Below are 20,311 nucleotides of genomic sequence, written 5' to 3'. Positions count from 1 at the left end.
GCGCTGGGGCCGGCGCGGCAGCCGCAGGCGCGGCAGCGGTGGGCGCGACCCAGGGGGCAAAGGCCGGTGAGATGTAACGAACAGATGGAGTGGGGGCGTGGGTGAGGGTGGCGGCTGGGGCGAGGGTGAGCGGCTTGCCAACGAGATCCATGCCGTTGAGGCCGGCGATGGTAGCGGGGACGCAGCCAGCGATGGCAAACTCGACAAAGGCAAAGCCAGCGTGGGCGCCTGGCGGCGGCGCCGGCGGAAGTGGGCGACCAGGGATGGCCGGCGGGCGCTTGGCTTCGACAAGGTGAACTGAACGCAGTGGGCCGAACGGCTCCAGTAGGTCCTGGACGTCCGCAGCGGTGATCTGCTCAGCCAGGCCGCCGACATACACCCTGTTGGCTACCATCGACGGCGCGTTGGGCGCGCCGCGCGGGTAGCGCGGGCCGAGCGACGAGATATGGGTCGAGACAGCGAGGGTGGCGCCGTCGAGGACAAAGCCGTGGACCTTGGATAGCGCCACAGCAACCGACGCCGGATCGGCAAAGCAGACAAAGATGTGGCCCTTGTGCACGCCAAGCATCGGCTCCATCGCTGCCGCCCAGCCGACCACCCGTCCAGCGAGCGTCTCCACTAGCGCCACCAGGCTCTCTGCCGCCGTCCGCGTCGACACGCCCGTCACCGCCACCACCACGTCGAGCGTCACCGCCTCGACAGCCAGCCCGCCCGATGCGGCGGCTCCTGTTCCCGCCGCAGCGGTAGAAGCACCACTGGGCGTACTCGCAGCAAGTGCCGCAGAGCTCGCCGTCTTCCCCATTGTCGCCGTCGTCGCCGTCGTCGCCGTCGTCGTCGTCGTGCTCCCCTCGGCGTCCCACCGCGACCGCTTCCGCCGCCGCCGCGGAGGGCCTGGCTCGCCACTGGCCCCGGCCCCGGCCCCGGCCCCGGCCCCGGCCCCGGCCCCGGCCTCGGCCTCGTTGCTGCGGCGGCGCTTGCGCGAGAGGTCGCCCGCAGTCTCGGCTGTGCTCATTGCACTTTGCCTGTGGTGAGAGGGGTGGTGGGGCGGAGGGGGGGAGGGGGGGGAGGGGGGAGGTGGACACGGGACGGGGCGAGAGGGTGTTACTCGTCGAGGGCACGGGTCTTCTTGGCCACAAGCTGCTTGAGCGAGGCCTGGATCTGGCGCTCGCGCTCCTTCTGGGCCTCATAGTTGAACTGGGCCATGGCGGCCTTCTCTGCTGCCGAGTAGATCTGTGACTCCTTGCGCACACGGACGGCGTTCATCCGGCGGTGGCGCGAGCCGGACATGACAAAGCCCTCGGCCTCAAACTTGGCGATCTCCTCGGAGCTCATCAGCTCTCCGCGCCGCGGAATGCGCTTGTTCTGCTCGACGTACGACGCCATGGCCATGCCCTCGCCCGGCAACAGCGCCTTGCCCAGGTCGCGTGCCGTTAGCTGCGTTTTGCGTGTCGTTGGTCGCTGCGGGCCGACAACCCGGCGCTCACCTTGCCCTGGGCCCGTGCCCGTGCCAGAACCCGAGCCCGAGTCGGAGCCAGAGTGGGATCGGGCGCTGCGGCGCTGCCGCCGCGACCGATGCGACTTGCGGTGTCTGCTCTTTCGCGACCGGTGTGATCGCGACCGCGACCGCGACCGCGACTGCGAGCCCGAGCCCGAGCCCGAGCCCGAGCCCGAGCCCGAGTTAGCACTCGGGTTGGCGCCCGTGTTGGAGTTTGAATCGTGGTCAGACTCGGGCGGTGGGCTCGGAAGCGGTGTTGGCGACGGCGAGTGAGCCCACATCGCGACCGGGCGCCCGCGGAGCTGGGCCCGCTGGTGCTCGCGCTGCTCGGCGGTGTAGCGATCGAGGCGCTGACCGCGCCCACGTCCCCGGCCCCCTCCCCGGCCCTGCCCCGGCCCTCGTCCACGTCCGCCGAATCCTTGGCCGCCGTACCCGCCGCTCCGGTCACCAGCTCCGTACCCGCCACCACCGAGGCCACCGCCACCATAACCACCGCCAAACCCACCGCCACCGTGGCTGCCACCCCTAAACCCACCACTGCCTCGGTCGCCGCCCCGGTCGCCGCCACGGTCGCCGCCACGGTCGCCGCCTCGGTCGCCGCCCCGATCACGACGATAGCCTCCGCGGTCCCGCCCATAGTCCCGGTCCCGCCCATAGTCCCGGTCCCGCCCATAGTCCCGGTCCCGCCCATAGTCCCGGTCCCGCCCATAGTCCCGACCACGATCCCGGTCGCCCCGGTCCCTATCGCCCCGGTCCCGGTCGCGCCGGTCGCGCCCATGGTCGCGGCTGCCATGGCTGAGGTGCGGCGGCGGCGGCGGCGGCGGACGAGCCTGCAGGGCTCCGGCAGGACTTGGGCCCAGCCCAGACACAGGTGTAGACTCGGGTGCAGGACGTGCTGGTCCTGGCTGCTGTCCTCCCTCCATGCACACCACGTCGCGAGAAGAGCAGTGGCCAGCCGACTGTCAACTCGCCGGTGTCGCTCTTGCTCGCCGACTTGGCCGGTTCGCATGGGTGACGCTGGTCGGCGATGGCGAGGAGGGCACAGATCAGTGATGGTGTGCGTCGCCTGATGTGTGGATGTGTGGTGGTGGTCGCGCTAACAATGGCGTTATCTGCTTCTACGGCGTGGATGAGGATGAGAATGGTTCGTGGCAAGGAGATGGGCTCAGAGGGGAGGGGGGGTGGGGACAGAAAGCGATGATCAAAGCGATCGCAAATTTGACTGTGTTTCGAACGCCTTTTCCGCAGCCATCGGACGGCCGGACCAAGCACGAGCTTAGGTCAGAGTGTTTGGCTGCATGAGACGATGGGATGAGAGTTTGCCACCGTAAGGTGCAGAAAGTACTGGAGCGAAGAACGCGCGGTGACTTTAACTTTATCCCCATCCCGATCCTGAGCGCTCTCCAGCCGTCAGTAGCCACGTCTATGCGGAATGGGCGGAACGACGGCATGGCGATTGAGCGGCGGCGAGGTGTGGTCGTAACCAGGAGGTTGTGGCGAGTGCTGCGTCGACGGCGATCGTCGCGACGGCGCCGGAATGTGACGAAACTCGCCGAGGGCTTGGGCGGGCGACGGGAGGTCGGGCCGCACGTGCACCGACAGCCTTCCCGGGCCTGGGCGCTCGTCGTCGCCGTAGTAGCTGCCATCGTCATCGCCGTCGTCATAGTAGACACCAGCCTCGGCGTCAACGTCGTGGTTGCTGTCGTAGCCCTGGTCGCTGTTGTAGTAGGGGTCGTCGTACTCGTAGCGCTCGTCGTCATAGCGCTCGCCGTCGTCGCCATACCCCGCATCTTTGTAGTGGTTGCCAGAGTCGCCGTCGTCCTCGCCGTACGCGCCTTTGTCCTCATAATACACGCCTTCATCGTCCTCGCCGTACGCGCCTTCGTCGTCCTCGCCGTACGCGCCTTCGTCGTCCTCGCCGTACGCGCCTTCGTCGTCCTCATAATACGCGCCTTCGTCGTCCTCATAATACGCGCCGTCGCCCTCATAATAGGCACCGCTGTCCCTCTCATACGCATCATCGTCTCGACGAGCGTGGCGCGGATGGACGCGGGCTGGATCGAGAATGCCCTCATAGCGCGAGTCGGGCCGCCATGGCTCAGGCTTCCACGGCTCGGGCTCGGGCCCGGCCGAGTCCGAAGACGAGCAGTCGGTGTAGTCGTCTTCGGGCGCGAGCTGCGGCTGGATGGTGATTTCGGGCGCCGGGTGGTGCGGGCGGACACGAGAGGCGGGGTCGGCGCCAGGTGCAGATTTGCTCATAGGCGAGCGCGACGAGTAGAGGTCCTCGGCGACGGCGACAAGCTTTGTGACATGGTCGCACTCGTCGCGGAGTTTGGCCAGCTCAGCGCCATGCTTGCGGGCCTCCGACTTGACGAGAACGAGGTGCTCGAGATGCTCGCGCCTGTGGCGGCGCTTGTCGAGCGCACGCCGCAAGAACGAGAGCATGTCGGCGAGCTGGAGCTTGGACATACCACGCAGTGCCTTTGGCGTCATGGCGAGCAGCTCGCGCGACGAGCTGCCTGTCGCGACGGCCGAGCCCGGGTAGAGACGATCAAAGATGGAGGCAGCGGGTGCGACGCGGGCCGGAGCGTCGCCAGTCGGCGCGGCGGCACGGATGCGAGCTATCTCGCGCGATTTGTCCGAGATGGCCGGCTTGAACGTACACGCCTTGGCCTCCTCTTCTTCGCGAGCTTTTTTTGCAGCGAAGGCCTCGTCCGCGCCCTTGAGGCCGGTCCGCGAGCGGGCAAAGAGAGGTGATGCGAGAGAGACCGAGACTAGCTCGGGCGGAACCGAGCGGACGAGCGGACCGACGATGGAGACGACGCGTGCGACCGAGACGCGGCGCTCCTTGGCCCCGACAAGCCAGCGGCAGAAGCGCGACAGGATCTTGTCCTCGTGTAGAGCGACAGCGCGCTGGAGAAAGGCCAGCTCGCGCATGGCAGCGGTGTCAGCGTCGTCGGCACCGAGGCGGAGCTTGCCAAGGTTGACAGCCTCCACCTCGGCGGCGAGGTCGCGCGGCGGCATGCGCCACGCCAACGCGCGGCGTGCGACCTGGACTTTGAACAGCTTGCGCTTGTTCTTCAGCTGAGCCATGAGGCTCTTGCCCTCGGTTGTCTCGGTCCGAAACTCGACAAACGAGCGCTGAACAAAGATGTCGAGCTCAGACTTTTCGACGTTAGCAGCGTCGTCCAGAAGCGCAGCATCAAGCGCGGCGGTTGCCGCGCGGCGGATTTCGAGCGCAAGACTCAGCCCACCGCGGATCTCGGCGTCAGTCGCCTTGGGATCCACAGATGCGGGCTCGGGCTCACCGACCGGCGGCGCAAACGTATGGGTCGAAGCCGGCCGCGGCGGCGGCGGCGCCCGCGAAAGTACAAACCGCAGCGGCTCATCGGCGACAGACTCGCGCGAGACCGAGGTGACCGGACCGCGCTGCCGTCGCGCCGCCGGCGCCTCCTCGCTCTCAGCGCTGTCTCGGCTCTCCCGCCGCCAGTCACGTCCGTCGCGCGGCGGCGAGTCGCGCCCGCCGGACTTGTTTGAGCCGTGTTTTGCAGATCGCCGCGACTCTGCCCGCGAGCTGCCGCGTGAGCCCCCCGCGCGCGAGCTGGCTCTGCGCGATGGCGGCTGCGCCTGGATGCGGGACTCTGAAGATGTGCTCGCCTTGGCCTTGGCCTTACCCTTGGCCTTACCCTTACCCTTACCAGCTGTTGCTGCGGCGGCCCAACTACTGTCGGCGTCTGCTCTTGCGCCTGCGGTGACCTTGCCCGGGTCCTTGCCCCTCCCCTTCCCTTTGCGCTTGCTCTTGCTCTTGCTCTTCCCCTTGCCCGCCTCGGGCGCCACGTAGTCGTCAAAGAAGTAGTCAGCCATACCAACCCCTCCCACTGTCGCAGCCACCCACCTACAGCCGCCCACCTACAGCCGGTGCTGCCTCAGTCGAGTGTTCCCCCTCCCTGCCCTTGCCGATGCCCCCAACCGCCACTGAACCACGTTGGACGCCACCCGACAGCCATGCCCCCTCCCCTTCTCCCCCTCCCCCGTCTCTAACCACCCGCCACCCCTCAGATCGACCGCCATATCCCGTCACCGACCGCATCCTCCCTCACCCTCACCCTCACCCCCCACCATCCACCACCCGTAATCTCCGCATCCATACTTCATCTCCCCCCCGTGGTCCACTCTGGCCGCCCGGCCGCCTCTCCGCTTCACCGCCCGGCCGCCTGGCCGCCTGGCTGCCTGGCTGCCTGGTCCACGACCACCCCTCCCCCTTCCCTTCCTCCCCTCCCCCTCAACCCTCCCCCCTCAACCCCTCGTCACTCGTCACCATGGCCGCAACACGAGCGGTCTCCGCCAAGGTCTTTATCGAAATCCAAGCGGCCACGCCGTACGAGCATGTGGCTGTCAAGTCGCCCGACACGTACGTGGTGGTCAAGGTCAACGCCAAGGAGGTCCACCAGACCAAGCGGATTAACAACTCGCGCCAGCCCGTGTGGGGCGAGGGCGATGACCGTGCCTTCTCCGCCACCGTCGGCCGCAACGACATCCTCTACTTTCAGCTCGTCGACCACAACACCCTCCGGAAGGATATTGTCCTCGGCGACGGCCTCCTCCGCATCGCAGACCTAGAGCGCATGAAGGTCGGCGCCACAAACTGCCGCGTTCCCATCCAGCTGCACTCGGACTCGGCCATTGCTGATCCGACCCAGCAGCTGCCGCTCATGTGCAAGCTCATCCTCCACATCGACGTCTCGCAGCTCATCGCCTGTGGCGTTATTACCCCCGTCGCCAACCGCGCAGACGCCGCCGCCACCGCCACAGGCACCAAGCCCACAGAGCCGCAGGCGCCCGACGCTGCCGTCCTTGCCCTCAAGGAGGCCAACACCATGTTCATTACTCTGCTCAAGGCCGGAAACACCGCAGAAATCGCTGCCCTCTACAACGACGAGGCCCTCCTCGCCCCGCCGCCCGCTGACGCCCTGCCCATGCCCATCGTCGTCGGCCGCGCCCGTATCCGCGCCTTCTGGACCGGCGTCGTCGATTCAGAGGTTGCAGACTTTGCCTTTGGTGATGCCCAGTTTGAGCATGTCGGCCGCGAGGCCCAGCAGTCTGGTCCTTACTCGACCGAGAACGGCACCGGCGTCCGCCGCGTCCACTGGCGCGAGGATGACGACGGCAACTGGCACATCGCCCGCGAGTCATTCGATGGCCCGCTCCCCGTCCCCTCGGCCGCCACCGCCGCCCTCCTCAACGTTGCCACATCGCAGCCGTCGTTCTCCTAACAACCCTACCGGTAGTCGTTCCGACAACCGCACCGCAAACACGCAGTGCGACTCGTGTCACACCAATGCCCCCCCCCCCCCCCCCCCCCCCCTCCCCCTCCCCCTGTTGTCCGAGCCCAACACGCCACACCCCACCACCATGACGCCCACGTACACCACGCTAGACGCCTCAACACTGGAGGCGTGGCGGGCGTGTGACGACTGTGCGGCCGCAGTGTATGTCCCATTCCCCCTCCCCGTCCCCTCCCTCCCCCTGACCCTCTCCCCCTCCCCTCCCTGGTCACGCCGACCGAAAACTGACCGAGCGAGTTGGTGGCAAGCAGGAGCCAGCACTTGGCCAAAGGCGGCGGCGGCGACGACGTCCTTCCGGCGGTCGTCGACCTGACATGGGCTGTGGCTGCTGGCGAGGTCGACGGAGCTATGGTGGCTGCAGCAGTGCTCGCCGCGGGCGCGGTCGAGCTCCTGCTCGACGCTCTGTGGATGGTCTCGCTGGCGCTGGCGGTCTCCGCCGAGGCCGAGGCCAAGGCCAAGAGCCTGGCTGCGCTGGGTGCGACTGTGGCGGCGCTAGCAGCGGCCGACGACGGCGCGCCCGAGTTGTCTGATCTCAAGATCCGCTTGCCGGAGGACGTGCTGGCGGCGGCCAAGCTCATTCCGTCGGCGCGTGTCTTTGCCAGGCGCGAGGTGATGGCCAAGACGCGCCGGTACTACACGCAGTGCAAGTACAACCTGCTCCGGGAAGAGTCTGAGGGCTACGCCAAGGTGGTGACGTTGCTCAACTCGCCGCACCCGGACGGCGTGGCCGGCAAGCGCAAGCACCTCAACTCGCTCGTCGGCTACTTTTCGCTCGACCCCAATCGGGTGCTGGACCTCGTCTTGGAGGCTGCCGAGATCGGCGCCGCCGACGAGGCTGCCGACGCCCTCGCTCTGCTTGATACTTCGCAGGCTAGTGCCATTGCCCAGGTGCTCGGTTTCAAGTTCCAGACCTACGCCGCCGGCAAGACCGAGCTCGGCGACGTCGCGCCCGACTCGCTCTACGACCTCGCCGCCACGCTCCTGCGCGCAGGCACCATCACGCTTGGCGCCCTTGACCCGCATCTCTCGCCGTCGCTCTCCGACGGCTCACGTGCTGCTGAAGAGGCCTCGGACCGCATCCGGACCGCAGCCTCCAAGATGTCGGTCGTCTCGCTCTCGGCCACCGCTGCAGAGGCTGCTGCTGCGCGGGCCGAACTCACCGCCTCGGTCCTCTCGCTTCAGCCACGGGAGACGAACCAGCGGATCGGGCTCTGCCTTGCTCTCCTCCGCAACGCGCCTTGGTCGCTAGCCAATGGCTACATGCACTCGATTGCGGCGCTCAACCCTGTTGCCGACCCGCGCGTTGCTGCTGCGCTGGTCAATATCATTACTCCCCAGATCAACCCGTACTACCACTCGGTGGCGGCGGCAGCCTCGCCGTACGCGGCCATTATCTACAACTCGGGCGTCGGCCCGTCGCTCGCCGAGCGGCTGGCGAGTGCCTCGATCACCACTCTTGACGAGCTGCTGAGTGAGTCTAACGTGGTCCAGGCCCTCGAGTGGCTCTCCCTCTACCTTTACACCGACGTCAAGCTCTTTGCCAAGATGGTGCGGCTCTGCGGCGCGGCGCTGAGCAAGGGCGGGATTGGCGACGATGCTACCGCCCAGATCCTGGACCTCATTAGCGGCGTCCTCCTCCCTGCCTTTTCTCTCCTTCCTGCCAATCCGGGCCTTGCCGCCGACGTCTTTGGCATGCTGGGCCACCTCGGCTACACCCGTCGCTTTGAGATCTACGCGCGGTGGTCGGCACATGCCTACGATGCGCACCCGCTGCTCACGTTTGTGCGGGCCAAGGTCGAGTTTGAGACTCGCGGCGTGCTGCGCCGGCTCTCCGCCGAGAACACCAAGCAGTACGGGCGGGTGCTGGGCAAGCTCTCGCACGGCAATCCGCTTGTTGTGGTCGAGACGTTGTTTGGCCAACTCAAGACGTACGACAACATGATCGAGCCTGTTGTTGAAGCGCTCAAGTACCTTACGCCGCTCTCGTTTGATGTTGCCTCGTACGCCATTGTGGGTGCGCTTGCCGACCCGAGCGCATCGCGGCTCAAGGACGACGGCTCGACGGTCTCGGACTGGCTGCAGGCCATGGCCAAGCTCTCTGGCCTGTTGGCGCGCAAGTACTCGCGGCTCTGTCTCCCTGCGCTCCTGCAGTACATTGCCAACCAGCTCAAAGCCGGCTCGCCGTTTGACCTGCTTGTGCTCAAAGAGCTAGTCTCGAACATGACCGGCATCGAGGTTGTGGAGGAGATGACGGCGTCGCAGCTGGGCGCGCTCGCCGGTGGGGCGACGCTCCGTGCCCTCGGTTCGACCTTTTCGTCTGCGGCCGGCGATCCGGGTGCCCAGGCTGCGGCGCAGGTAGCTGCGGCGCAGCTGACCGAGCGGGCGACGCACCGGCTGGAACGTGCGCTGAGCACGGCGGACCTACTTGTCCCCTTTCTCATTCTCATTGCGCAGCAAAAGTCTGCCATCATCTTCGAGTCGGGCCTCTCGGCGCTCAAGCCGATCGGCGCCCTCTTTGACGCTTGTCACGAAACCTTTGTGCAGTACGTTGAGTTTCTGCGCGTCAACGTCCCGGCCGGCACTCTCGCCAAGCAGCTGCCGCCGCCGGACGTCGGCGTCGCCAAGTACGCGCTGGATGTGGCGACCGCGTTTTTCCTCGCTCGCCTCGGCTCGACGCCGTTTGCCACCCCGGCGTCGGTTGTCGACGCCCGCGCCGCCGCGCTCGCCAAGCGCGACGACCCAAAGGCCGACAAGAAGACCAAGGCCACCGTCGCGCCGTTCTGGTCCTCGCTCGAGGTTGTGACCGACGAGGCTGCGAGCAAGACACTTGCGCAGCGTGTCGACGCCGCCACTACTCTGCTGCCTCCTAGCGAGGCCGCGCAACTCTCGCCGGCGCTCTTTGCTGCCTTTTGGTCGCTCGAGCTGTACGACCTGTGCGTGCCGGCGGTCGAGTACGCAGCCGAAAAGGCCAAGATCGAGGCCTCGATCTCGGCGCTCACCGCCGAGCAGGCGGCCAGGAACAACCGGCTGCCGCGGTCGAAGCGGCGCAACCTCCTGAGGTACTCCAAGATGCTGCTCGACCTCAAGGCCGAGATGCGGGTGCAGAAGGACCACGTGGCGTACGTCCGCAAGGTTCTCGCCACCGAGGCCTCGACCTGGTTTGCCAGTGCCGAGTCGGCTGCCGGCGCCGCCTCGCTCTTTGTTCACCGCTGTGTCTACCCGCGCGCTCCATTCTCCCACCTCGACGCCCAGTTCTGCGCCACCTTTGTGGAGGCGCTGATCCAGCTCGCGCCGCCGGGCTTTGTCCTCGCCCGCTACCTCCACGCCCTCTTTGCCAACGTCAAGCAGTGGGTCTTTGCTGCGTCGACCAACGAGGCCGGGCGTGTGGCGCGGCTGCTCGCGTCGTCGCTCGCACTCCTCGCCCGCTACAAGGAGTCGCCCGGCGTCGACGCGTCGTCGGCCGTCCTTGCCGTCCCGCCGCTCGATGGCGAGCTTCCGCCTGTGCCCGTTGCGTCGCTCAACGACGCCACGCTCGCCCACAACTGGCGTGCCTTTGCTCTCAAGTGCCACCTTGCGCTTGGCCACCAGTTTACTGCCCTCCTCTCCTCGCCAGAGCACATGGCTGTCCGCAACGCTCTCGTCGTCCTCACCAAAATTGAGGACCACTTTCCGGTCGTCGTCTCGTCGAACGCCGCACTGCTCAAGGCGGCGTCGGCGGTCCTCGCCAAGTGCAAGGCCCAGTCCAAGGCCAACCCTGGCGCCCCGCGCTCCGACCTCGAGCTCCTCTCGCTCCGCTACGAGAACGCGCTCAAGAAAAAGGCCACCAGCGGCGTCCTCTTTGATGCGGCCAGCTATGCTGGCGCTGCCAACCCGGCGCCTGTCGATGTCGTCGCCTCGGCCTCGGGCACGTCCCGCAAGCGCGGTCGCAACTCCGACCACGAGCCCGACCGGCAGCCCTCGCGCCACAGCCGCAGCGAGCCGGCTGGAGCCCACAGGGCCAAGCGCCAGGCCAATTCCCGGACTCGTGCGGCTGCCGCCAAGGCCGACCCGCCGGCCAAGGCCGACCCGCCGGCCAAGGCCGACCCGCCAGCCAAGGCCGACCCGCCGGCCAAGGTCGACCCGCCGGCCAAGGCCGACCCGCCGGCCAAGGTCAAGACGTCCAAGTCAAAGACGTCCAAGTCGAAGACGTCCAATTCCAAGCCAGCGTCCAAACCGGCGCCCAAGTCATCCAAGTCGGCGCCCAAGTCGAGCAAGCCTGGCTCCAAGTCCAAGTCCAAGGCAGCACCTGCCAAGGCCGCGCCGTCCAAGCACGAGCTCGAGCTCGAGGCAAAGCGCCAGGCCGCCATGGAGGCGATGCGTGAGAAGCAGCGCGCGCTCGAGGCCAATCGCAAGGGTGGCAACGGGCCGGCTGATCGCGGAAGCGATCGTGGCGGCGACCGGGGCGGCGACCGCGGAGCTCGCGACCGCGACCGTGCTGTCCGCGACCGCGACCGCGACCGCGACCGCGACCGTGGTGGACGGCCTGGCGGACGGCCATCCGATCGCGGGAGCGATCGCGCAAGCGACCGTGGAAGCGACCGCGGGAGCGACCGTGGTGCCAGTGATCGCAACCGCCGCCTCGGTGGCCGCCTAGCCGATCGCATCGGCGGCGGCTCTGGCCCCCCGAGCCGTGCCAACAGCGGCTCACCGGCACCGAGGGCCGAAGACGCCGCGGCCAACCGCAAGCGCGGCCGCGACGACCGTGACCGCGGAGGCGACCGTGGAGGCGACCGTGGCGGGTACCGCGGAGGCGACCGCGGAGGTGACCGCGGGGGCGACCGTGGAGGTGACCGCGGAGGCGACCGCGGAGGCGACCGCGGCAAAAACCGTCCGTCGCGGCCAGGCGACCGCAACAGTGGCGGCCCGCCGAACAAGCGTCAGAAGCGTCGTTGAACAACAAAGGCAAGTCGGAACTGGTTGGCGATGGCCGGGGAAAGTGCGGGTGTGTGTGGCCTTTAGCCACCTGACTTTGTTCAAACCGTACATTCTTCGTTTGTTCTCGAACAGTACGTGGCGCACGATAGCGAGACTAAAGGGCATGGCCTGACCGGGATCTCGGGCTAGGGGAGGCAGCCACCCATCACAACCCTATGTAGACCACCTGTAGCAGCACTGCGTACCGCAGTTGTCCATATTGGCGGCGGTACGCATGTGCGCGGCACGGCGAACGAATGTTCCCTTCCAAGCCGTTCTTTCAACGGCCTCGTCCTCTGCCGGCTCTCAGCGCTGCCTACGCCACACACACCGAAAAGGATGGCCACTGAGCTGAGCTAGACATGTCCCGTATGCATTCCATGCTTCCCATCTCCTGCAGATTGGTCGCGGTGGTGAGCAGAGGCCTTCCGTCGACATAGGGGGCGCCACCTCGCTTGGCTCAGACCTGGATGACGCCGGCGGGCGGTTATTGGCCATTGGCGCGCGCCTCGGCTGGCTGCCGGAGGCATGTGGGTTGTGGACAGGGAAGGGCAGTGTGGGGGGAGAGTGGTCAGAGCATATGTTACGTGGGGAGACACGGAGGGCTTGGCCGTCCCCGGATGGCATTTTCCTGGCGATGGTGTTGCAGGCGCGGCGTCATGGTTGCGGTAGGCGGCTTTCTTCAGCTTCGCTCGTGAAGGCAGCCTTTTGGCGCCATTGTGGCAGATTCTACGCTCCGGTTTCTTTGCCGCAGCGGGTGATGGTGCTTTTTTTTATTCCCCCCACAGCCAGTAGTCTTCTTTTTCCGCCACGGCACTCACGCAACACCTTGATCTACAGCAGCCAGCCTCATCACCACACCGAGAGCGCGGTCATTTGGTATGCCGCGCAAGAAGCTCAAGTTTGGATCACCGCCAGCCGCGGTGCCGGAGGAGACCCGGAGCGGGCTCTCGCCGAGCCGCAAGCGCAAGTCGTTGTCGCCGGCAGCGCCCGAGGAGCGCGAGACGAAGCGGCCGCGGCCGCTCAAGCCGAGCGGAAGCAAGACGACGTCGTCTTCGGGCGGCGGAGGCAACAACCTCAAGTGCCCGGTCGACGGATGCCCGTACTCGTGCCGGTTTGCCTCGCTCATGATCATCCACTGCCGCAAGCACTCTGGCGAAAAGCCGTTCCTCTGCACGTATCCGAAGTGCGCGCACCGGTGCTCGCAAAAGGCGAACCTCAAGACACACTACAAGAACTGCCACCTGAAGAAGACCGAGTCTGGGCAGACGCTGACGGCCGAGGAGATCGCAGACGCGCTGCGCGAGTTTGAACCCGAGTCGCTGCCGACGCCGATGGCAGTGGCCATGGCACAGTCGACGGTCCGCCGCGCCGAGCTCGAGGCGGCAGCGGCGCAGGCCGACGCCTCGAGCTCGGCGGCGACCTCGCTGGCGACGTTTGTGGCCGAGCAAGCGACGCTGGTGGCCTCGGTCCTCGCCGGGCGGGCCGAGGAAGCCGCGGCGCTTGCCGAGCGGCAGGCACTAGCCGCAACTGGCGTCGGCTCGCGGAGCCGGTCCGGAGCCAAGAAGAAGGCCGGCAAGCCGTCAAAGAGCAAGAAGCAGGCAGCAGGTGAGAAGATGCCTGTTCGGCGGACGCTCATGCCGCCGTCGGAGCTGCTCTCGGCAGCGACGAGCAAGCGTCAGACGTCGCCGTTCCCCGGCGAGTCGCCGCCGCAGCGCGAGGCTCCTCCGACGGTCCGCTTTGCGGCCCCGACCGGGCCGGGCATCTCGTCGACTCGCGAAGTGGCGCTCTCGCCGCGGTTCATTGACGGATGCTCGGTGCTCAACACGCTCCGGTTCCACCCGCCCAAGCCGCCGGTGCACGCTCGGCGGCCTGTGGTGGAGCTCCTCCGGACGCCGCCGTTTGAGCCGTTTGTCCCGCCCAAGGGCCCCATGCTTGTCGACGTCATCGGCTCGCCCAAGCTGTTCAAGGGCCCGCAAAACATGCAGACCTCGCCGCGGATCCCGATTGCGTCGGCGTCACCGGCATCGCGGCCGGCTGCTCCGCGCGTCGTCGTTGTTCAAGGCCGCGAGACGTCGGTCATGAACCCGTCCGACGCGCTGCGGCTCATCACCTCGCTGCCCGAGTAGGCCGTGCCCCTCCCGTCGCTTGCTGGCTCTGGGTATCGAGACGCAACTGCCGAACCGCGCATCGTTGACCCGCACACCTCGACCTTCTCACTCTCTTCCTCTTTTCTCTCCATTCTTTTCCAACTTTCATCCCTCCCTCACCAATCCTCGACGGCAAGGCGAGCAGCGGGCAGGCTGCCCGCGGCGCAAGCCGCGAATTCCTTGCCTGCCCAGCTGACTCGGCTATGCTCCACTCATCAAACTCATCAAACCACGCAACGTTCCATCGTGTGAGGAGCTAGGCCTTGGACTTGGCCTTGGCCTTGGCCTTGTCCTTGGCCTTGGACTTGCGCGGGATGGCTGACGGCGGCGGGGCGCCCGACGGCCCGCCAAACTCGCCGTCGCTGCCCTCGACCGGCAGTGATGCGTCGGAGGCCTTCTCGTAGAGGGTGCGATAGTAGCGGGTAAACTCGAGCGTGTCGCCCTTGTTCTTCTGAAAGTCAACGAGGTAGAGCGAGCCCGAGAGTTCGTAGATCTGGATGGTAAAGTTGATGATGCCCTTGGACGAGGCTGCATTGACGTCGATCGAGTACGACTTGGGCTGGACGTGGTACGAGACCGGCATGGTGTCAAGGATCGACTGCAGGAGCTCGAGAATGACATCCGGGTCTGTCGACGACGAGAAGCGCGTGTACCGCTTGATCTGGTCCGGCGGGTGGCGCTCGAGCATGCGTGTGAGGTCAAAGACACCCGAGCGGCCGATGAGGTCAAATGCGTTGGTGATCTTGGAGACGTCCTTGGCCGGGCCGGGCTCGTCGTCGTCTTCGACAACCTCGACGTCCTCGCCGCCAATGTCGACGACGGAGAGTGAGTCGTCCGACTGGTCGACGGTGTCGACGTGGCCGACCGACGGAACCGGCTCCGAGTCGGGCAGGTCGACGAGGAACCACGGGTCGGCAAGGATTTCCTCGAGAGTGATGCGTTCGGCCGGATCGGGAACGAGGATGCGCTCGATGAGCGACTTTGCGCCGTCTGAGAACCACGGCGGGAAGCGGAACGAGGCGCGGGTGATCTTCTTGAACAGCGCTTCGGTCGACGGGTCCTCAAACGGGAGAAAGCCCGCGAGGAAGACGTAGAGGATGACACCGCACGACCAGACGTCGGCGGTCGAGCCGTGGTAGCCCGAGTTAGACAAGACTTCGGGCGCGACGTAGTTGGGCGTCCCGCACGTCGTCCGCAGCAAGTTGCCGTCCTTCTCCTGCAGTGCAGAGAGACCAAAATCCGAGATTTTCAGCTGATCCTCCTGGTCGTTAAGCAAGATGTTTTCCGGCTTGAGGTCGCGGTGGTAGATGCCCATAGAGTGGCAGTACGCGAGGCCGTTGATGAGCTGCTGAAAGTAGTGGCGCGCCGTGTCTTCGGGAAAACGGCCCTCGTTGGCGAGCTTGTAGAAGAGCTCTCCGCCAGTCACCAGCTCCAGCACCATGTAAATCTTGGTAGCCGACGCCAGCACGTCGATGAGATTGACGATATAGTCGTGCTGGATCATCTTCATGATGGAGATCTCCTTGTTGATCTGCTCTGCCATGCCCTGCTTGAGAATCGAGGACTTTTCGAGAATCTTAATAGCCACGTGCTCGCCGGACTCGGTGTCCTTAGCAAACTTGACCCTGCCCCCCAACACGCCCTCCGTGTGAGTTCACCCGTGCTCCTTACCCACCGGGTCTCTCTCCCTGCCCCCCCCCATGCACTTCCTCTGTACGTACTTGCCGAACGTGCCCTCACCCAGCGTCCGCCCTGCGACCCGCGCCACCACCGAGCCGACCCGCACGTCCGTTTCGGCCACCCGTTTTGCCACCGCATACATACGCAGAGTGAGTCCACTGAAGGAGGAGGGGGGATGTATGGAAAGGGGAGGAGGGGGGGGAGGGGGGAGGGGGGGGGGGCAAGGGGAGGGGGAGGGCATACGTGGTGGGCACTGGTGGCCCACACTGCTGTGACTTTCCCCGCTCTGCCTCCCCGCGGCACACTCCCACAGGCACGTTCGTCGTACCCAGCTCGTACTTGCCGACCCGTTTCATGGCGAAAAGGCGGCTGAAGCGAACGAATGAATGGGATGCGGTGGTAGCGAGGTGTCAACCGGTGGCAGCTGGAATGCCACGCAATGACGAATGGTGACTGATGAATGGTGGGCGGTGGTTTGGTTGGATAAGTGTGGGCCGCAAGCGGGAGAGAGGGGAGGGGGAGGACTACTACTACATCGGGGCGGGGAGCGGGACGGCGGTGAGCTCGGTGAGGAGCGCTTCGTAGACGGCAATGCCCGAGATAAAGGTGGAGACAGCGATTGACTCGTTGTGATCGTGGAGGAGGATTGGCTCGCCGGCGAGTGGCGAGAAGCCGATGGCGGGGACGCCGAGCGCACGGAGGTAGCGCGAGTCGGTGGCGGCGGGGAAGACCTCGAGCTGACAGACCGCGTCGGGATGGGCGGCGTGGACGGCGCGCTCAAAGGCGGCGTACCACGGCGAGGACGAGGTCTCAGTCAGAGAGTTGAGCGGCGGCTCGTAGGCAAAGGTGTACGAGAGGCCATCGGTGGCGGTCCAATCGTCAAGGAGGGCACGGAGCTCGTCGTAGCCCACAGTGGGTGGGACGCGGATGTCGAGGCCGGCGCGGGCCTCGGACGGGATGACATTGTGCAGCTTGCCAGCGCGGAGAATGGTGAGGTTGACAGTGATGACATCGCCGAGCTTCTTACCCTCGCACGAGCCCGAGGCATGGAGCTTGGCCGCCTGCTCGGCGCGAAAGGCAAGGGCCTTGTTGGCAAAGCCGATGAGCTTCTCCATGGCGGTGTCCTCGATGAACCGCGAGCCGTGGCCGGTTGCGCCTGTGGCAGTGACGTCGACAAAAAATGGCGCGCGCTCGCCGTTGAACACGGTGTAGTGACCAGGCGTCGGATTGGCGAGGCCCTCGTCGAGCGCAAAGCCGATGGGCAGGCCGGCAATGGTGACCGGGCCCGGCGCCTCGCCCGCCGCCCGTGCCGCGGCCTCCTCCACAGTGAACGAGAGGAGGGCGGCCATGCCGTCAACGCCACCGATCTCCTCATCGGGCACAACCGTGAGGACAACCGACCGTGCGGGCGTCCAGCCACGAGCTAGCAGACGCGAGAGTGCCTCCATCTGCTGGATGGTCACGCACTTCATGTCCTGTGTGCCGCGGGCGTAGATGCGGCCGTCGGCGATGACACCATCAAACGGCGGATGATCCCACGCATCAGCATCGGCCGTCACCACGTCCATGTGCGAGTTGAGCAGCAGCGCAGGCGCCTCATTCTCTGTCCCAACCACTACAACTTGGAACATCGGCTTGTCTGCCACCAGGCCATCGACCACCCGAGGCTCCGGCATGCCCAGCTCGTGAGCGTACTCCACGAGGAACGCCACCGCCGCCGCGTAGTCCGGCGCAGGATGGTCTGTCCGCGTCTGCAGGAACTTCTGGAAGGCCGCCACCGCACGGCTGTCGGCTGGGTCCATGCTAGGCCTTTGAGAGGAGGTTGGGGGTGAGGTGGGGGTGACCACGGCCCACGAGATGGCGGCAGTGGACTGCGGCATGCTCGGCGACATCCGCGTACTCTGCGCTTCAGAGCATATCGTCCCGTTTTGTCAAAAATATTCTCACTTCCCGAGGCAAGGGCCTTGATCGAGGAGGCGTTGATGGCGATGATGGTACCAGCAGCGGAAGCGCCTGTTGATGGCGACACGACGTGACGATGGCAGACATGAGAGGCGATGAAGGCGAAACGCGCGCATCCCCTTCCCTATCGACAGCGTATGTTGTCCCGTTTGGCAGTGTCTGCCAAGAGATTCTGAAAGAATTCAAGTCGCCAAGCGGGTAGCTGGGTGTGTGTGTCTGATGTGTGCGTGGTGTGGGCAGGGCGTCGGGGCGGTACACGGCACTCTCTGTTCTCGGTTCAGCCGGTCACACCATGGGCAACCGGAGCAGCAGCAAGAAGCACGGCTCTGGCTCTGAGGATGAGGGGCCACTGGACAAGAGCATGGCCAAGAAGGTGATGAAGGCTACTAAGCGTATGTTGCTGCTGCGGGCGGGGGCGGGGGCGGGGGGGAGGGGGGGGGGGAGGGGGGGGGGCAGGGAGGGGCGGTTGGCGAGTTGAGCCGAGCGACGGACTCGGCTGGCTGCGTGACTCACAGACTGGTGGGGGGGCATGGGTTATGGGGCGGCTGGACGGCGACAGTGGACCAGAAGGAGGTGGATAAGCTGTTCTTCTACTTTCAGGAGCTGGCTGCGCTGTCAGGTGGCTCTAGCGACCTAGAGGTGATCACCAAAGAGGTGTTTGTGGAGCATTGCCTGCACCTGGGCACCGCACCCGACACGGCCGAGCTCTTCTTCCGCATCTTTGACGTGGACGGCTCCAACTCGATCGACTTTCAAGAGCTGGCTATGTACACGGCGCTGGTGGCGACTGGGACGCGCGAGGCCAAGATCGAGGCCACATTCAAGGTATTTGATTCGAACGGCGATGGGCGACTCTCGCGCGACGAGGTGGCGCAGATGCTGCGGCACTCGGTCCGGCTGGCCAACGCGCTGTGCATGCCGGTCTCCGAGTCTATGGCTGTCCTGGCCGACACGCCCGAGCACACCGCTGCGCAGGTCGACGCCGTCTTTGCCACTGCCGACGAGGACCATGATGGCGTCATCACGCTCGACGAGTTCAAGACCGTCGCCACCATCAACTCGCAGCTCCGCGGCGTGTTGGACTTTTTCTACTACCTCTCCAACCCCAAGCTCATCTCGGTCAACCAGGAAAAGGCCAAGCATATTCGCAAGGCGCGCCTCAAGGCGCTCGAGCACATCGACGACGAGCCCGACGCGCTGCCGCCTCTGGACCTGCGCTCGTTCGACGAGGACTATGACTCGTGGGACTCGGAAGACGACATCGCTGCCGCTGCTGCCGCTGCCCGTGCCGAGGGCCGATACGATCGCCTGCTCGCCGCATATGTCGACCAGTTCCGTGCCGTCACAGACCGTGCCGCCCGCGACGCCGAGGATGCCATCTACCACGGCAAGGCCGAGCTCGACCTCGTCCACTCACCCGACAAACCCATCGACCCCATCATCGATCCCGAGGCTGCCCGTGCCCGTGCCTCCAAGTCGTTGTCGAGCAAGCCGACCGGCCCGACCGGTGACAAGTCGCGCCGCAGGAAAAAGTCGTCGCGGAACGAGTCGTCGGCCGACTCGCCCGAGTCGCGCTCGTCGCGCAAGAAGCGCCGCTCAAAGTCGTCGCGGACCGACGGCTAGACGAGCCTTGATTAAACGTTGCTATGCTTGGCAGTCTAGACGCTTCGTCTTTCTCTTCCGCTTCCGCTTGCGCATCTGGATTCGGCGGTTGGCGTGGGCGGCAGAATCGACAACCTTGGCCGAGAGCGCACGCGCGGTCCGCGCCGGGTCAGCGGCCCGCCCTGTAGCCGCATCGAGCCGCAGCTTGCGCCACGACCGCCGACGGTGCTTGCGCAGCGCCGATGGAGTCTTGGGCAGACCGATGGTGGCAAAGTCAGAGTAGCCGAGCCCGCCGCGCTTGCGGACGAGCCACTCGAGCGCAAAGCTCGCTCGCAGCACCTCGCCACTCTCGTGGACCGGCCGATAGTGTGAACGTGGGAGGGCGAGCGTCTCGCGCACAACACCAGCATCGGCATCGGCCACAACCGCACTCAGCGCGCTTGCTGTCGATGCCAGCCTGTCCGGCGGCAGGAAGAGTACCCGCGGCTTGGCGAGCAGATCAGCGTCGAGTGTCGCCGACTCTCGCCTCAGCACCTCGTTGTACAGCCGCGCGAGGACGGCGTAGTTGCTTTCCACTGCATGTGCCGCCTCTGGTGCTGCCGCTGCATCAAGCAGAGGTGGATACGCGCGGAGCATTCTGCCAACCGCCACACACGCCGCCTCGCATCCGTCGGCGGCGAGCAGGCTCGCCAGAGGCGGGAGCGTCTTGGTCAGCGTCTTGAGCGCCGGGCGCAGTGGCTCGTCATCGGTGTAGCTCGACTGCATCGGCGGGTGCGCGGCAGCTATGCGCGCCATCTCGTCCTCCCCTACCCGGAGAACCGCGCTTAGCGAGCGCAGCGGCCGCGGGAGTGGGCGCGGTAGCCCAGCATGGCCATCGGCTGGAAGCACCTCGCCAGCTCCGCCCGACTTGCTCTGGGCGCGGAAGCCAGCAGAGACCAGCAGGCCGAGCGAGAGGACAGGCATGTGTAGCGGCAGCAGTGGGAGTGACAAGCGCAGCATGTGCGTGGTGAGTGGCGTGTACGCGGGCGTGGTCGCGGTCGTGGTGTATTTCGTGGGTGTGCCATGGCGTGGCCCGTGAGTGCCGTACCCCTGGCGCTCTCGCTCCTGCTGGCGCCACCCCTCTC

At 66.2% G+C, this 20,311-nt stretch overlaps 10 protein-coding genes across 11 annotated transcripts in view; 4 read left to right on the top strand and 6 right to left on the bottom strand.

Annotated features, from left to right (window-relative positions):
- AMSG_11808 (uncharacterized protein) overlaps positions 1-1,012 on the bottom strand; it is a gene marked incomplete at both ends in the record, with an annotated part of 2,551 nt that extends 1,539 nt beyond the window's left edge. The window contains one exon of the mRNA XM_013903451.1: positions 50-1,012. Coding sequence (XP_013758905.1) covers positions 50-1,012 — 963 coding nt within the window. The remainder of the gene's footprint in view (positions 1-49) is intronic.
- A 74-nt stretch (positions 1,013-1,086) lies between these two features.
- On the bottom strand, positions 1,087-2,273 carry AMSG_04408 (uncharacterized protein; the record flags this gene model as incomplete). Its single annotated transcript, XM_013903296.1, has 2 exons — positions 1,087-1,845; positions 2,031-2,273. The coding sequence occupies 2 exons, from the start codon at positions 2,271-2,273 to the stop codon at positions 1,102-1,104; spliced, it is 987 nt and encodes a 328-aa protein (XP_013758750.1). The 3' UTR covers positions 1,087-1,101.
- A 632-nt stretch (positions 2,274-2,905) lies between these two features.
- On the bottom strand, positions 2,906-5,359 carry AMSG_04407 (uncharacterized protein; the record flags this gene model as incomplete). Its single annotated transcript, XM_013903295.1, has 1 exon — positions 2,906-5,359. One exon carries the CDS (start codon positions 5,357-5,359, stop codon positions 2,906-2,908), a length of 2,454 nt encoding a protein of 817 aa, XP_013758749.1.
- A 455-nt stretch (positions 5,360-5,814) lies between these two features.
- On the top strand, positions 5,815-6,823 carry AMSG_04406 (uncharacterized protein; the record flags this gene model as incomplete). The annotated part of the gene is made up of 1 exon (XM_013903294.1): positions 5,815-6,823. The coding sequence occupies one exon, from the start codon at positions 5,815-5,817 to the stop codon at positions 6,766-6,768; it is 954 nt and encodes a 317-aa protein (XP_013758748.1). The 3' UTR covers positions 6,769-6,823.
- An 84-nt stretch (positions 6,824-6,907) lies between these two features.
- On the top strand, positions 6,908-11,772 carry AMSG_04405 (THO complex subunit 2; the record flags this gene model as incomplete). Its single annotated transcript, XM_013903293.1, has 2 exons — positions 6,908-6,984; positions 7,092-11,772. The coding sequence occupies 2 exons, from the start codon at positions 6,908-6,910 to the stop codon at positions 11,770-11,772; spliced, it is 4,758 nt and encodes a 1,585-aa protein (XP_013758747.1).
- A 69-nt stretch (positions 11,773-11,841) lies between these two features.
- On the top strand, positions 11,842-14,133 carry AMSG_04404. 2 transcript variants are annotated; one of them, XM_013903292.1, is made up of 2 exons: positions 11,842-11,885; positions 12,637-14,133. In XM_013903292.1, the coding sequence occupies exon 2, from the start codon at positions 12,675-12,677 to the stop codon at positions 13,920-13,922; it is 1,248 nt and encodes a 415-aa protein (XP_013758746.1). In that variant the 5' UTR covers positions 11,842-11,885; positions 12,637-12,674; the 3' UTR covers positions 13,923-14,133. The 2 variants fall into 2 exon arrangements, with proteins under 2 accessions (XP_013758746.1, XP_013758745.1); XM_013903291.1 differs by having other exon boundaries at positions 12,634-14,133.
- AMSG_04403 (CAMK/CAMKL/AMPK protein kinase) lies at positions 13,841-16,029 on the bottom strand. Its single transcript, XM_013903290.1, has 3 exons — positions 15,952-16,029; positions 15,665-15,695; positions 13,841-15,568 (listed from the first exon to the last, which is right to left on the bottom strand). The coding sequence occupies exons 1-3, from the start codon at positions 15,977-15,979 to the stop codon at positions 14,200-14,202; spliced, it is 1,428 nt and encodes a 475-aa protein (XP_013758744.1). The 5' UTR covers positions 15,980-16,029; the 3' UTR covers positions 13,841-14,199.
- A 49-nt stretch (positions 16,030-16,078) lies between these two features.
- Positions 16,079-17,425, bottom strand: AMSG_04402 (aminoacylase-1; the record flags this gene model as incomplete). Its single annotated transcript, XM_013903289.1, has 1 exon — positions 16,079-17,425. One exon carries the CDS (start codon positions 17,423-17,425, stop codon positions 16,154-16,156), a length of 1,272 nt encoding a protein of 423 aa, XP_013758743.1. The 3' UTR covers positions 16,079-16,153.
- A 425-nt stretch (positions 17,426-17,850) lies between these two features.
- Positions 17,851-19,238, top strand: AMSG_04401 (guanylyl cyclase-activating protein 2). Its single transcript, XM_013903288.1, has 2 exons — positions 17,851-17,977; positions 18,145-19,238. The coding sequence occupies exons 1-2, from the start codon at positions 17,878-17,880 to the stop codon at positions 19,206-19,208; spliced, it is 1,164 nt and encodes a 387-aa protein (XP_013758742.1). The 5' UTR covers positions 17,851-17,877; the 3' UTR covers positions 19,209-19,238.
- AMSG_04400 (uncharacterized protein) lies at positions 19,230-20,150 on the bottom strand (the record flags this gene model as incomplete). The annotated part of the gene is made up of 1 exon (XM_013903287.1): positions 19,230-20,150. One exon carries the CDS (start codon positions 20,148-20,150, stop codon positions 19,230-19,232), a length of 921 nt encoding a protein of 306 aa, XP_013758741.1.
- Between the last annotated feature and the right edge of the window lie 161 nt (positions 20,151-20,311).

Source organism: Thecamonas trahens, assembly GCF_000142905.1.
Source record: "Thecamonas trahens ATCC 50062 unplaced genomic scaffold supercont1.18, whole genome shotgun sequence".
Lineage (NCBI taxonomy): Eukaryota > Apusomonadida > Apusomonadidae > Thecamonas > Thecamonas trahens.
Note: the sequence above shows the minus strand (reverse complement) of the source record. Positions and strands in the feature narration are given on the sequence as shown.

Coding starts and splice junctions, on each gene's coding strand:
- AMSG_04404 (XM_013903292.1), top strand. CDS start 12,675: ATGCCGCGCAAGAAGCTCAAGTTTGGATCACCGCCAGCCGCGGTGCCG.
- AMSG_04401 (XM_013903288.1), top strand. CDS start 17,878: ATGGGCAACCGGAGCAGCAGCAAGAAGCACGGCTCTGGCTCTGAGGAT. Junction 17,978..18,144: donor GGTGATGAAGGCTACTAAGC/GTATGTTGCTGC, acceptor GGACGGCGACAG/TGGACCAGAAGGAGGTGGAT.
- AMSG_04403 (XM_013903290.1), bottom strand. CDS start 15,979: ATGAAACGGGTCGGCAAGTACGAGCTGG. Junction 15,696..15,951: donor GGTCGGCAAGTACGAGCTGG/GTACGACGAACG, acceptor CGCGGGTCGCAG/GGCGGACGCTGGGTGAGGGC. Junction 15,569..15,664: donor GGTGAGGGCACGTTCGGCAA/GTACGTACAGAG, acceptor GTTGGGGGGCAG/GGTCAAGTTTGCTAAGGACA.